Raw genomic sequence first — 15,106 nt, 5'->3', positions numbered from 1 at the left:
AGACTTTTACTTTTTAGTACACTTTTTAACTTAATATAAGCGTGTTTTTTTTATATAATAAAAATTATTATTATTATTATTTTCAACTTTAGTCTTGGGTTTGTTTTAGTTCTAGCCGTTACTAGAGCCATCTATTGATGAAATCTTGAACTATTCTTCATATGAAAAATTCATTTCTTAATTAACATGGATTAATTGATCAATTAGTGAAACTGATTCATGTATTGTCATTGGAAGTGTGTAAGTGTGCAAAATGTCAAGTCATTTAGACAATAGGAAGTGGGTTAAATATCGATGACAAGATTTGTAGCAGACAACAAACTGGTGAAGTTAATATAAGCGTGGTAATAATAATACCTTGTTAAGGCTTTTCAATATATAAATGTTTTTATTTAGAACAGATGTTCCTTACCGGAATGGCTGCTCTTTGACTGAACTGCTGTATGTGTTACTGCTGCTGCTTTACTACCTCAGAAAAGCGCTATTTCCGTCTGTAGAAACTGAACTTCTAACAGAAGATATAATACACGACATTTAATGAAAATGCATCCCCAAAGGTGTGCGTCCCTGCACACGGAAGCCGGAGAGTTGCGAGCCACACGCGACACATAGAAACTCACTCGAGTAGGGTCCTTATGACTCCACCTGCCAACGAATACAAAGCTCCACATTCAAAGAATCAGAGACCCAAGTTCTGACCGCTTACCTCTGTCTCCAAAACTAGGCTAAAGACAACACCTTCAGCGTTAAACGCCCACGATCTCGACCACTACGTCCAGTTCACTTCTCAAGTTTAGAGACACAAGGCACGCGCTCACTTCAGTTTTCGTCGCACTTGATGACGTCACACGCACGTCGCGTTGCCGGCCGTTTATGTGCACGCGCGTTACCGCGCTCTAGTTTAAATGAACCCGCATGCCTCTGGTAAACGTGAAAGGCAGCACGCCTTATCTATCTATCTATCTATCTATCTATCTATCTATCTATCTATCTATCTATCTATCTATCTATCTATCACGTTTACATTGCCGACGTGGCCATCACGACAGGATACGCGCCAGACACTCCTCAGTAAAAGTTGTTAGTGTTCAGCGATTTTCAAATCTATAGCTAATAAGTATTGTCGATTTCTGCCGCAGTGGGATGGTAATCGCCCATTACAATGCGGGATTCATAGACCTCGGGTGGCAATGAGCAGAAGATGGAATATTGTAAATATCAGAATCAGAAAAACGTTATGAACCCCGAGGGAAATGATGTTTGCTACAACTGTACAAATAGGCAAAGGCACAAGTAACACTAAGAGCGAGTATAAAAAAGAAGCATGTAAAATAAAAATAGAATACAAATATCAAAATAAAGTACAAGAAATCCTCATTCACTAAGCTCTGCAGGTACATGGTGAATTAAATAAATACAATAAATAAATACTATGAGTGTGAGAATCTTATAAAATCTCAATATACTAAGCAGTAATAGCATGCTGAGCTTAAAGTATTCCACATAATAATATTGTACATTAAGTGAAATATTGCACATCTAAGTAGTTGAGAATGTACTGGGATATCCCTTAAAGAAAAAGGGCACAGCTTGTATTGTGGCTATTTGACTAAAAGAGAAGTTCCAGAGTCTGATGGCGTCTCTGGCGATGAAGCGTTTCCTGGGATGTTCCGTGGAGCACTTTGCTGAAAACGCTCCTCTGCCTGACCAGAACACTATGAAGCCGGTGAATATTATTTTTATTAAGAGACAAAATTCTCCAATCTGCCATAGTTTCCAAGCTGTCCAGTTTCTCTCATACCACTGAGCCAGCCTTCTGAGTTAGTTTGTTTAGGCTCTTAATGTCTGCCACTTTCATATTACCCATCCCAGCAAAACACAGTGAAAAAATGGCATTTTCAAGCACACACTCATAAAACATTTGCAGCATAGTATTGCAGATCCTAAAAGATCTGAGTCTCTCTACAGCCTACTTTGACCCTTCGTATATTTGGAACATGAGTTCTTGGACCAGTTCAGCTTACTGTCCATATACACCACCAGATACCTGTATTCCTGAATGATCTCCACAGTCACACCCCTAACAGACAGGGGCCTAACTGAAGATTGTGATCTTCTCAAATCCGCCACCAGTTCTTTAGTTTTATTTGTGTTGCCCTGCAGCGGTTTCAGCTCACATCAGCCATAAAAACCGTCCACTACCTTGCTAAATTCTGTCTCGTCACCATGCCTGATGCTTCCCACTATTGCAAAATCATCTGGGAGTTTCTGCAGATGGCAGCCTTCTGTGTTGTAGCTCAAATCTGTGGTGTACAAGTTGTAAAGGAATGGTTACAAAACACCAGTGCTACACATACTGGGGCCTTCCAGTCAGGAAGTCCATCATCCACAAGACTAAGGGGGCATCCACAAGCATTGCCGATAGCTTTAGTCCCTAGTCTGGAGGCTGGATGGTGTTAAAAGCACATGAGAAATCAAAGAACATAATCGTAAGAGGTCCTCCTGGCTTGTCTAGGTGACTGTAGGCAGCATGTAGCAGGTACATGATGGCATCTTCAACCCCAATCCTGGTGGTCCAATGCTGGCCTACCCTGGAGTGAAGTATTTCCAGGACAGGACTTTCAAAGACTTTCATTATATGTGTGGTGAGTGCCACTGGCCTGTAGTCAGATGGGGTACTGGGATGTGCCTTGTTCAGAACAGGAACCTAACAAGATGTTTCCTACAGCACTGGCACATTGTGAATACCCAGGCTCCGGTTGAAAATCTTTAGTAGAAAACCACAGAGCTGTGAGGCACAGATCTTGAGCACCCATGGGCTGAGGCCAACATAGCCTTGGCAGAATGAAGTCTGTGTTGGTCTCTCGTGACTTGTTCTTCAGTAAAGGTGATAGATCATCTGCTTGTATCAGAGTTGTAGACAGAAGGGGGGGGGGGGGGAGTTCAGCAAGTTTGGTGAAGATTCTATACACCTCTTGCCCTGTTATGAGGGGTGAGAGAGGGACATTGAGCATATGAGGCACCAACGGTCCTTTTTCCACACGGGTCTTTTCTTTGTCCCCGGGGAGCTGGAATTAAAGCCAATGATTGTCCTCATACTGCTCTACACAGAACAGACGTGAGAGAGTGCAGAACATGAAAAGCAGTCAGTCAGTCAGTCACACAATCAGAACTTCTGATCAATTTGACTGTGAGAACGACTTTTCTTTGTAGGGAGCTCGTTAATTGTGAGCTCCAGAAAAAATAACCAATATAAAATTGATTATTGATTGGAATGATACCCTTTGGCAATTTAAGGATTTCATCTTCTTTCTCATAGATGCTTGCCTATGCTGAAATGTGTTTTAAAGACAAATGACAAGGCTCGTTTTCAATTATTATTATTATTATTATTATTATTATTATTATTAATGATAATAATAATAAGAAGAAGAAGAGGAAGAAGAAATAATAATAATAAGAAGAAGAAGAAGAAGAAGAGGAAGAAGAAATAATAATAATAAGAAGAAGAAGAAGAAGAAGAAGAAAAGAAGAAGAGGAAGAAGAAATAATAATAATAATAATAATAATAAGAAGAAGAAGAAGAAGAAGAAGAAGAAGAAGAAGAGGAAGAAGAAATAATAATAATAATAATAATAATAAGAAGAAGAAGAAGAAGAAGAAGAAGAAGAAGAAGAGGAAGAAGAAATAATAATAATAAGAAGAAGAAGAAGAAGAAAAAGAAGAAGAGGAAGAAGAAATAATAATAATAATAATAATAAGAAGAAGAAGAAGAAGAAGAAGAAGAAGAAGAAGAAGAAGAAGAAGAAGAGGAAGAAGAAATAATAATAATAATAATAATAAGAAGAAGAAGAAGAAGAAGAAGAAGAGGAAGAAGAAATAATAATAATAAGAAGAAGAAGGAGAAGAAGAAGAGGAAGAAGAAATAATAATAATAAGAAGAAGAAGAAGAAGAAGAGGAAGAAGAAATAATAATAATAATAAGAAGAAGAAGAAGAAGAAGAAGAAGAGGAAGAAGAAATAATAATAATAATAATAATAATAATAAGAAGAAGAAGAAGAAGAAGAAGAAGAAGAAGAAGAAGAAGAGGAAGAAGAAATAATAATAATAAGAAGAAGAAGAAGAAGAAGAAGAGGAAGAAGAAATAATAATAATAAGAAGAAGAAGGAGAAGAAGAAGAGGAAGAAGAAATAATAATAATAAGAAGAAGAAAAAGAAGAAGAGGAAGAAGAAATAATAATAATAATAATAATAATAAGAAGAAGAAGAAGAAGAAGAAGAAGAAGAAGAAGAGGAAGAAGAAATAATAATAATAATAATAATAATAAGAAGAAGAAGAAGAAGAAGAAGAGGAAGAAGAAATAATAATAATAATAATAAGAAGAAGAAGAAGAAGAGGAAGAAGAAATAATAATAAGAAGAAGAAGAAGAAGAGGAAGAAGAAATAATAATAATAATAATAATAATAACAAGAAGAAGAAGAAGAAGAAGAAGAAGAAGACTTTTTTTATTTTTATTATTATTTTTTTTTAAACATACAACATTGGAGCTGTGGGACCCCAAACAGCAGTCAAGTAAAGGCAATCTCAAGAAAAGACAAGGGCTAATAGTAATATTATTAATAGCAGCAATATTACTGTACAATGGCATTTCCTCTCGGGGATTAATGAAGTGTAAATTCTATCAATAATAATGTTAAAATGTAAAATCGGCATATTTATTAGAAAACCGGGGCTCTTTGAGCGAGGAGCCTTTTGTTGTATTGAAACTCTTGTTTGTCGTTTGGTACATTCCGCCTCTCGGTGTTAGTTATATTAATTTAGATGTCAGACACTGGAAGTCGCGTACGAACTCTTCTCATCGTTGCCAATCCTTAGTAGCCAAAAATAAAAGTTTTAACAGACGTCATTGAACTTTTTAAATGAGTTTGTGTACCCTTAATACAAATGGCCAGCAGATGTCACTAGAGAGCCAAGTGTCAAATGCTTCGAAGCCTCGACACAATTGCCGCTGCACTGATGTTCTTGCGTTGATCAACATCAAAGCTGATTGAACGGAGAAAGAAAGAAAGAAAGAAAGAAAGAAAGAAAGAAAGAAAGAAAGAAAGAAAGAAAGAAAGAAAGAAAGAAAGAAAGAAAACCAATTAAGCAGTAAACAGTGCCTTATGACCTGCACTGTGTCAATTAGCACAACCGAAAATCGCATCCAGTCACATTTAAAGCTTATGAATCGATTTCACATCAAATTCCTTTTTGTCATGGGACAAGTCAAATTTGTTGATGTTAGATTTGGCTTTTTTTCTCTGTATTTTTGTGTTGTTCCAATGCACATAAAGGAAATAAACATGTGCATACCAAAACGTTTGTAATTGCAACAATTTTCTGGGAGAAATGGTGCATTTTCTGGGTAAATTCCAGGGGTGCCGATAATTTCGGCCATGACTGTATGCCCAGCTGTGCGCAAAACCCTCACCCCCCCCCCCCGAAGATTCGGAGATGACATGTAAGAGATATATTTTTATATGTTTTGGCTCCCCCTCTTCAATTTCATATACAGTATGGTTGCAAGTGTGGTTTTCCTCTTATAGGATCGGCGAGCTCACAACTGTATGTGAAGCTCTCGCGGACAGCAGAGATAGCAAAGCACTTTGGTACCATTCTCGCGGAGGGGACACTAATGAATTCTGGCGGCCTCCCTTAATCATGGCACTCCTACACTCTTAAAAATAAGAGCGGTTCCACAGAGAGATGCCAAAGGGGAGCCATTTTTGGTTCCCTAAAGACCCTTCCGCATGAAGGTTCCAGAAAGAGCCTTTATTTGTTTAGATCTGTAACAGGCTCCATACAGTAAATGATCATGAATAGATGGTAACAGATTAGTGAAATACCAATAACATAATAATGCTGCACACAATAACACGGGCTAAGTTTAGATTTTTTTGATCTGTTGGCGTCCTGCTAGGTACTATACATTAAAGATTTCAGGTTTTTTATTCCTTCCTATATATTAGGATGTTTTTCAAAGCACAAAGAACCAAGCTTCATATGCAGAGAACTTTCCTAGAATGAAATGGATCTTGGAGAAGCAATAGTTTTATGAAGAACCACCCATAAAGTACCAATAAAGAACCAGGATGTTTAAGCCTAACCCTACTTGGCCTACACCTGGCGCCAGCAAAGCAGCAGGTCCAGATGGAGTATCGCCACGACTGTTGAAGACCTGTGCGTTGGAGCTGGGTAGTCCTCTACAGCACATCTTCAACCTCAGCCTGGAACAGGGGAGAGTCCCGAGGCCAGAGCTGGCCGTAGGGAGAAGTGAACGAAGTGACCGCTTCGGGCCCACAGCTGGAGGGGGCCCACTGTGCCCAAGGTTTTTTTTTTCCTGTGATGCAACGCTGCTGCGGAGGGCCCAATGGGGCAACAGACTCCTTCACTTCAACCTCTATTACTAATTTTTTTATATATATAATTCACGGGCAACATATTCCATCACCTAATTATTCCACGTGGACATCTCCACTTGGCACTCCAATCTTCATTACGCTTCACTCAGGCCCGCGCGCCTATTGCTGCCTCCACGGCTCATCTGTGCATGGGCACCGTTCTCATCTCTACCACCTTCACCGTCACTTCCCCCTACCTCTTCATATCTTAAATCATTCGTGAGGCAGATTGAAGACTTACAGTGCATCTGGAAAGTATTCACAGCGGATCACTTTTGCCACATTTTGTTATGTTACAGCCTTATAGCAAAATGGATTAAATTAATTTTTTCCTCAGAATTCTACACACAACACCCCATAATGACAAAGTGAAAAAAGTTTACTTGAGGTTTTTGCAAATTTATTGAAAATTTAAAAATTGAGAAAGCACATGTACATAAGTATTCACAGCCTTTGCCGTGAAGCTTGAAATTGAGCTCAGGTGCATCCTGTTTCACCTGATCATCCTTGAGATGTTTCTGCAGCTTAATTGGAGTCTCTCTGTGGAGAGAGGAGAACCTTCCAGAAGGACAACCATCTCTGCAGCAATCCACCAGTCAGGCCTGTATGGTAGGGTGGGCAGATGGAAGCCACTCCTTAGTAAAAGGCATATGGCAGCCCGCCTGGAGTTTGCCAAAAGACACCTGAAGGACTCTCAGACCACGAGAAAGAAAATTCTCTGGTCTGATGAGACAAAGATTGAACTCTTTGGTGTGAATGCCAGGCGTCACGTTTGGAGGAAACCAGGCACCGCTCATCACCAGGCCAATACCATCCCTACAGTGAAGCATGGTGGTGGCAGCATCATGCTGTGGGGATGTTTTTCAGTGGCAGGGACTGGGAGACTAGTCAGGATAAAGGGAAAGATGACTGCAGCAATGTACAGAGACATCCTGGATGAAAACCTGCTCCAGAGCGCTCTTGACCTCAGACTGGGGCGATGGTTCATCTTTCAGCAGGACAACGACCCTAAGCACACAGCCAAGATATCAAAGGAGTAGCTTCAGGACAACTCTGTGAATGTCCTTGACTGGCCCAGCCAGAGCCCAGACTTGAATCTGATTGAACATCTCTGGAGAGATCTTAAAATGGCTGTGCACCGACGCTTCCCATCCAACCTGATGGAGCTTGAGAGGTGCTGCAAAGAGGAATAGGCGAAACTGGCCAAGGATAGGTGTGCCAAGCTTGTGGCATCATATTCAACAAGACTTGAGGCTGGAATTGCTGCCAAAGGTGCATCGACAAAGTATTGAGCAAAGGCTGTGAATACTTATGTACATGGGATTTCTCAGTTTTTTTATTTTTAATAAATTTGCAAAAACCTCAAGTAAACTTTTTTCATGTTGTCATTATGGGGTGTTGTCTGCAGAATTCTGAGGAAAAAAATGAATTGAATCCATTCTGGAATAAGGCTGTAACATAAGAAAATGTGGAAAAAGTGATGCGCTGTGAATACTTTCTGGATGCACTGTATCTATCTATCGAGCCCTGATGCTAACCTATGGAAACCTTAAGAAATGTAACAACACACACAAGACTTACATCAAATATCATAGACAAGATTGTTTTTTCTTTTTGGTGTGTGTATGATTAACTTTCTTCTTTATTTTTTGAATGAGATTTTTGCATTGAATTTCACTAAAAGGGCTGCACGGTGGCACAGTGATAGACACTGCTGCCTCGCAGTTAGGAGACCCGGGCTTGCTTCCCGGTTCCTCCCTGCATGGAGTTTGCATGTTCTCCTCATGTCTACGTGGGTTTCCAAAGACATGCAGGTTAGATGCATTGGCGATTCTAAATTGTCCCTAGTGTGTGCTTGGTGTGTGCGTGTGTGTGCCCTGCGGTGGGCTGGCGCCCTGCCTGGGGTTTCCTGCCTTGTGCCCTGTGTTGGCTGGGATTGGCTCCAGTAGACTCCCGCAACCCTGTAGTTAGGATATAGCGGGTTGAATAATGGATGGATGGATAATGAGGAGCTTATGAACAGGAGTGCTGATTTTAAAATCACAACGTAAATAATCAGCCACAAGCAAGTTAGATGTGTGAACTAACAATGAACAAAGCAAGACAGATAGAGACGGTTATAAATATGCTTAAAGAACATTGTAATGTGATCAGTTAAAATAATACAGAAGACAGCAGTGGAAAATTGTAAGATTTTTAAGACAGCTCCATACATCATTGCTGTTCTTACTGCTAAGACATGGACAAGAAAGGAGAAGAAGTTTGATGAAACAGAAATGAGAAGGTTGAGATGAATGTGTGGAGTTACGAAAAAGGACAGAATATGAAATGAGACAATGAGAGGTGCAACAATAGTGTTAGAGACATCTAAGAAAGTACAGGAAGGTAGGTTGAAGTGGTTATGGACATGCGATGAGGAGAGACAATGAAGATGTGGGTAGGTGTGATGGAAATGAGGAGGAGAAAGCGAGGGAGGCCAACGTAGAGATGGATGGATAAAATAAAATAGAAGATCTGAAAGAAAAAGGCCTGACTGGTGAGGAGGTGCAGGACCAAACTGTATAGAGAAGGTTCACCTGGAACATTGACCCAACACAGAAATGGGAAAAGATGAAGAGGAAGAAGACTGTTGGAAGCATATGTAATTCCAACATTATATTAATTTTTGTAAAAATTGTTAGCAGCATGGAGGGAAGGAATGATCAATTTTTAATACACCTTATATAACATTGATAGCTATTCTTCTGCATATACAGCGAAGAAGAACAAGAAGTCCCAAAATTGAGGTGTGGAGGATTTTGAGGAATATTTTATGCAGGTAGGGCATCAGGATTGTATTAAGAAACTGAAACATGTCAGGAAGGGGGAGAAGAAACATGAACTTATCTACACAGCCTGCGGGTGAACTACTTGTAGATGATGATGCTTACCTTTAATTTTGAGTGGTACTGTAGGAATCGAGTGAGTTTTAACTTGACTAATTAATCATCAGGCTTACGTTTGGCAATACTGGCAATTTACCAAATACTTTGGCAAGGCTCCTACTTTATTTACCTGATCTTTCACTGTTGTAGGAAGCATTTCTCCAGCCTTTAGATTTATATACGTAAATCAAAGTAACTGAGAAACCCTCATTTTAAGAAACAGAATAATACAATTTATTAATAAATGCAAGTATTACAGAAGTATAATAAATGCATGTATACATAGACATAAAAGACTGGACGCAGACACACTAGACAAACATACAACACAGAGCCCAGCTCTATGGTTATTACAATAATGAATTTATTTTGGCACAATCATCACACGGGCGGCATGGTGGTGCAGTGGTAGTGCTGCTGCCTCGCAGTTAGGAGACCCGGGTTCACTTCCTGGGTCCTCCTTGCGTGGAGTTTGCATGTTCTCCTCGTGTTTGCATGGGTTTCCTCCCACAGTCCAAAGACGTGCAGGTTAGGTGGATTGGCGATTCTAAATTGTCCCTAGTGTGTGCTTGGTGTGTGGGTGCGTTTGTGTGTGTCCTGCGGTGGGTTAGCACCCTGCCCGGGATTGGTTCCTGCCTTGTGCCCTGTGTTGGCTGGGATTGGCTCCAGCAGACCCCCCGTGACCCTGTGTTTGGATTCAGCGGGTTGGATAATGGATGGATGGACAATCATCACACATTCTGGCCCAAGAGTTTAGATGCTGAAATTCTCTTCCGTAAGTCATGGCTTCTCAGCCTACTGGCACACAGCTTTGGCTTGACAGACTGGGTCTTAGCTTCTGCTCCACAAAGTTTCCAGCTCCTCATGGAGAGGGTGGCTCACACCTTCAAGGTTGCTGTATTAAAGTGCTGTTAACATATGAAAACATGAAATTTGCCATTTTGGTTGCTTCTAATAACAAGACCAGGAAATGAAACAAAACAAAGAGAGACAAGTCAGGTTAAGGTAAGGCAGTTTGATGGTATCCTGTAAATGGTTACAGGACACATATCAACCCTTAATCATTTTCTCCGATATTCCATATTCAAAAGTTGTATGGCACTAGGAAGAAAGGGATTTCTGGAACTATTTGAGTGTGTGTTTTCAAAGCGACTCTCCTTCCTGATTTACTGAAGTGAAGTTCTCCATGTAATGGATGTCATCACCAGTCAAGATGATTTCCAGTTCCTTTAGCATTGTCCTCTGACACACACACACACTGGCCAGATCATCTCCATCAGTCCCAATACCTTTAGCTGCCTGCCTAGGAATCTGGTGGAGCTTTTTCAAATTTTGGTTTGTTGGATCACTAAACCAGGCAATGAAACTGAAAGTGATCACAGACTGGATCAAACTGTAATAAAAGGACAGCATGAGGTTCTTGTCATCTTTAAATAGTTTGAGTTTACGGAGGAGAAATAAACACTGGTTATATTTAGGGAATATTTTTTTTATATTTGCATTCCAGTTAAGATTGTTATCTAAGTTAGTTCCTAAGTATTTATATTCATTCACTATTTCTACCTCCACCCCCAAAATAACAAAGGGAGAGCATATAGATTTTGGTCTCCTCACATCAAGTATACTTTCTTTGGTCTTTTTTTTACATTCTGAGTGAGAGAGTTTTTAGGTTACCAGCTTACCATCCAGTCCACTCGATCCTCCAAAGACATCAGCACACTTGATAATGGAGCAGGTCACCTGTGCACAGAGTCAATAGTAATGGTGAGAAGACACAGCCCTGCAGGCCTCCTGTGTTTTAATGAATGACTTTTGAAACAGCGCCCTGTACCTTGACTGACTGTGAATGATTTAAAAGAAAGTTCTGAATCCATAACGTGATAAATGGGTTAACATTCATACTATTCAGATTTCCAATCAGTATGTGAGGCTGTATGGTATTGAATGCTGAAGAAAAATCCAGAAATAGTCCTCGGACATATGTGCCAAGGCTGATCAAGAAAAAAGTGTAGATTTTATGTAATATGTTAGTTTCTGAAAAAATTTTAATTTAGAAAGTCATTTTGGAGAATGTGCCCCAGTGAGGAATCCCAGAATCATCTGGGTCCTGAGAGAATTCCTGAACTTCTCTTAACTTGCCATTGTGCAGTCAATTCCAACTAGGCCCATACTTCCTTCTGATCCTGGGAAGGAGACTCGGGGCTACATTGTTTTTTGTAAGTACGTTGCTGTACATCCAGCAGTTTTCATGTTGTGGTGTCCAGTTTATGAAGCTCATTTAGTGGCCAGTGGATGGTCCCAAAACTGTAGAATAGCACCGGGATTGTAAACTGATTTACAGCTTGTTCTTTGTTACATGTTACAGGGAAGTCCCTAAGGATTCATTTTGTTCTGCTGAAGTATTCCTTGACGCCAGCCTGTCTTAGCATCTTACGGTTCACCTCTGCTCTTTCATAAATGCCCAGGTATTTGTATGTTTACTTTGGGTTTAACTTTTTAATAGCACACCCCTGATTGAGGTTGATATTTGCAGTGGAGGTTAACATTCCATTAATGAAGATTGCTTTGGCAATTTTATCAAACTGAAATGATACTGTAATGTCATCTGAAAACATTTTTGCTACGTGTAGCTGCAGGAGCTGAACAGTTTCAAATTATCAATAAACTATCTGAGGTTCTGGTTCATTGCAGCAGCTGATAATAAATCCATGGGCGAGGTTCTTGAGGACAGTGCTTAATGGGATTAATGCTAGGCAGAACAATAAGGGTGATAAATAGAGTAATGTTTAAAGCACACTCGTTATTTTTATCGTCGGGATATGATCCATTCTTTGTCTTGGTGATGTTTGCAGGGCTGTTTGCCAGTGCGGCATGGCGGTTGAGATGAAACTTACTAGAATGGGGTGGATTTTGTATATGCATAGACATTTCAGGATCCAAGAGTGAGGTACACTGTCATATGCTGCTTATTGGTAATCAATCCATGCCACACTAAGGTTTCTGCCTTTTACAGCATTCCTTGATCACTTTGTCCAGCAGTAACTGGTTTTTAGTTCCATATGAACTTTGTATTGTTCACCTTTTATTTTATTGCCATCAAGACACTATGGTTCAGGTGTATGTAAATTCACTGTGCTTCTGCTGCTGTGAACAGTTTGTAGATGGTGGAGAGGTGGAATATTGGACCACAATTTCTACGGAGAATTTGTTTGTTTGGATTTTGGGAACAGGAAAGTTGTCCCTGTAGTAAGCCACAACTTCTCTCCATTCTGCTGTGTCTCTGAAGAGTACTCTTGTGACAGAATTGTTTGCCACTTTCATTACAGTAATACGGCTTCTCTCAGATGTGAATTCTGGTGTCTCTGAAGATTACTCTTGTGACAGAATTCTTTCCCGCACTGATTACAGCCATATGGCTTCTCTCCTGTGTGAATCCTCGTGTGGCTCTGAAGATGACTCCTGTGAGAGAATTGCTTGCTGCATTCAGAACAGCAATAAGGCTTCTCCCCAGTGTGAATTGTAATGTGCCTCTGTAGACCACTCCTTTGAGAGAACTGTTTGCCACATTCAGAACAGCAATGTGGTTTTTCTCCTGTGTGAATCCTTTGGTGGCTCTGGAGATTGCTAATTTGTGAGAATTGTTTGCCACATTCAGAACAAAAATGTGGCTTCTCACCTGTATGAATCCTTTTGTGGCTCTGGAGATTGCTAATTTGCGAGAATTGTTTCCCACATTCAGAACAGCAATGTGGTTTTTCTCCTGTGTGAATCCTTTTGTGTCTCTGGAGATTGCTAATATGTGAGAATTGTTTGCCACATTCAGAACAACAATGTGGCTTTTCACCTGTGTGAGTCCTTCTGTGGCTCTGGAGATTACTAAGTATCGAGAATTGTTTTCCACATTCAGGACAGCAATGTGGCTTTTCATCTGAGTGAATCCTTTCATGGTTCTTGATATGGCCAATAAGTGAGAATTGTTTGCCACAGTCAGAAGAGCAATGTGGCTTTTCTCCCGTGTGAATTCTTCTGTGTTTCTGAAGAGCACTCTTGTACCAGAATTGTTTATAACACTGAAGACAGCAGTGAGGTTTGTTTCCTGTAGTTAAAAATAAACACAGAAGAGTTTTGATTTTCAATGTACAGTCTTATTACGGATATTGAGTCACAAAATTCATTTCTGTAAATGGTGATTGAAATTCTGGACAATCTTTTAAAACCATAAGAAATCACAATATTGAAATTACAGCTTGTTAATGTTGCCTTCTGTATTACACCTACATCAGCACAATCACTGATGCAAAGAAGTTGAAACAATAAACTAAATAGATTGCGTGTAAAAGAAACAATTGACAAGATTATCGGTCGCATTTTGTTAAAGGATAAGTCTAGTCATTTTAAAATTTGCTTTCACATTGTCATACCAGTACCTTTCATCTGCATCATAATGTTCAAGAACAGGCCAGTTATTTTTTAAAATGTATATAAAATTCTTCACTTTAGAATGCAATTTCATGTTACAATCTAATATACAGTATACCATGACTGTGAAGAATTAACTTTGACTTCAAAAATACCAAACATATCCTAAAACTAAATTGCAAAAGTGTGCCATCGTAATTTGAAAATACTATTGAAAAATACACATCTTATTTTATCGGATTAATGGAGGTAAGAAAGTGATAATCCTCAGTTATCATAATATTGAAGAGAGTTTCATTTTTGAAACTGAGCACCATGTATAGATTTAATAATCGGAATTTGTCCTGATATTACTCCACATTTAGACTAAAAACACTTTATTGCAAAACAAATACACTGCTAAAATAAAAATCAGGAGTTGTCACCCCTCGACTTTCTCTTATACGGGGATGGAAATTTGAGGAGAAAACCACAAGACAGAGATTATATTTTTATATTATGTACATTAAAGAACCATCAATAACAAATCAAATCAAATTAATAATACATTGAACAATTATTATATGTAAAGTTGAATAAATCCGACTCTGCAGCTGCATGAATAAAAGGTAAAGTACCACTTCCAGTTAACAAAAACAGTCCAAAAGTTGATAGAAATCTACATTTTGTAGCTAATACTTGTTTGCAAAATTTGGATGGCAGAAGTGAAAGTGAACTCAAGTTATCGTGTTTCCACACACACACATAATTCCAAAAATGGCATTTCCGGACTCAGGGAGGTGTAAAACGTGGAGATTCATCAAAATCTCAAAATGGAATTTTTGGACAATTACAATACTTTCTCTAAACTTTGTGTATGGGAAAGTCAGGGAGGTCTAAAATGCAGAGATTCATTAAAATCTCAACATCGAATCTTCAGATGATTCCAATACTTTCCCTATACTTCAAATACGGGAACTTAAAAATGAATAGAACACTTAATCCTCCCAGTCTAACACCAAGTCAATGAACCTTCAGGGATATCAATCTGTCCAGTTAGGAAGCACAAGCAATTGAGAATCAACCTTCTTTGGTGCAAATGAAAGAGACAACAGGGACACTGGAGAGGCAACATCAAGACACTCCCCAAAAAGGAAATGGTGGACACACACAATTGCTTTCTCCTTATCCTCCCAGACTGAGTCTTCTCTAGGTTTGTGTTTTGCTAGTGTCCTTGTCACTACTGGTAGAGTGAGTTGGTACCTGAAGCCGATTCAGGTTGCACAGAGTAGTCCAGCTCCTCCAGGATGGCATATCCATATATGCCGTCACAAGAAGATC

The 15,106-nt window shown here is 39.4% G+C and overlaps 1 protein-coding gene across 1 annotated transcript in view; it reads right to left on the bottom strand.

Annotated features, from left to right (window-relative positions):
* LOC114642222 (gastrula zinc finger protein XlCGF57.1-like) overlaps positions 1-15,106 on the bottom strand; it is a 51,030-nt gene that overhangs the window by 29,154 nt on the left and 6,770 nt on the right. The window contains exon 3 of the mRNA XM_051927941.1: positions 12,703-13,463. Coding sequence (XP_051783901.1) covers positions 12,703-13,463 — 761 coding nt within the window. The remainder of the gene's footprint in view (positions 1-12,702; positions 13,464-15,106) is intronic.

The sequence above is a fragment of the Erpetoichthys calabaricus genome, chromosome 1, assembly GCF_900747795.2.
Source record: "Erpetoichthys calabaricus chromosome 1, fErpCal1.3, whole genome shotgun sequence".
Taxonomy (NCBI): domain Eukaryota; kingdom Metazoa; phylum Chordata; class Cladistia; order Polypteriformes; family Polypteridae; genus Erpetoichthys; species Erpetoichthys calabaricus.
The sequence above is the reverse complement of the archived record's forward strand: the minus strand, read 5'-3'. Positions and strand labels throughout refer to the sequence as shown.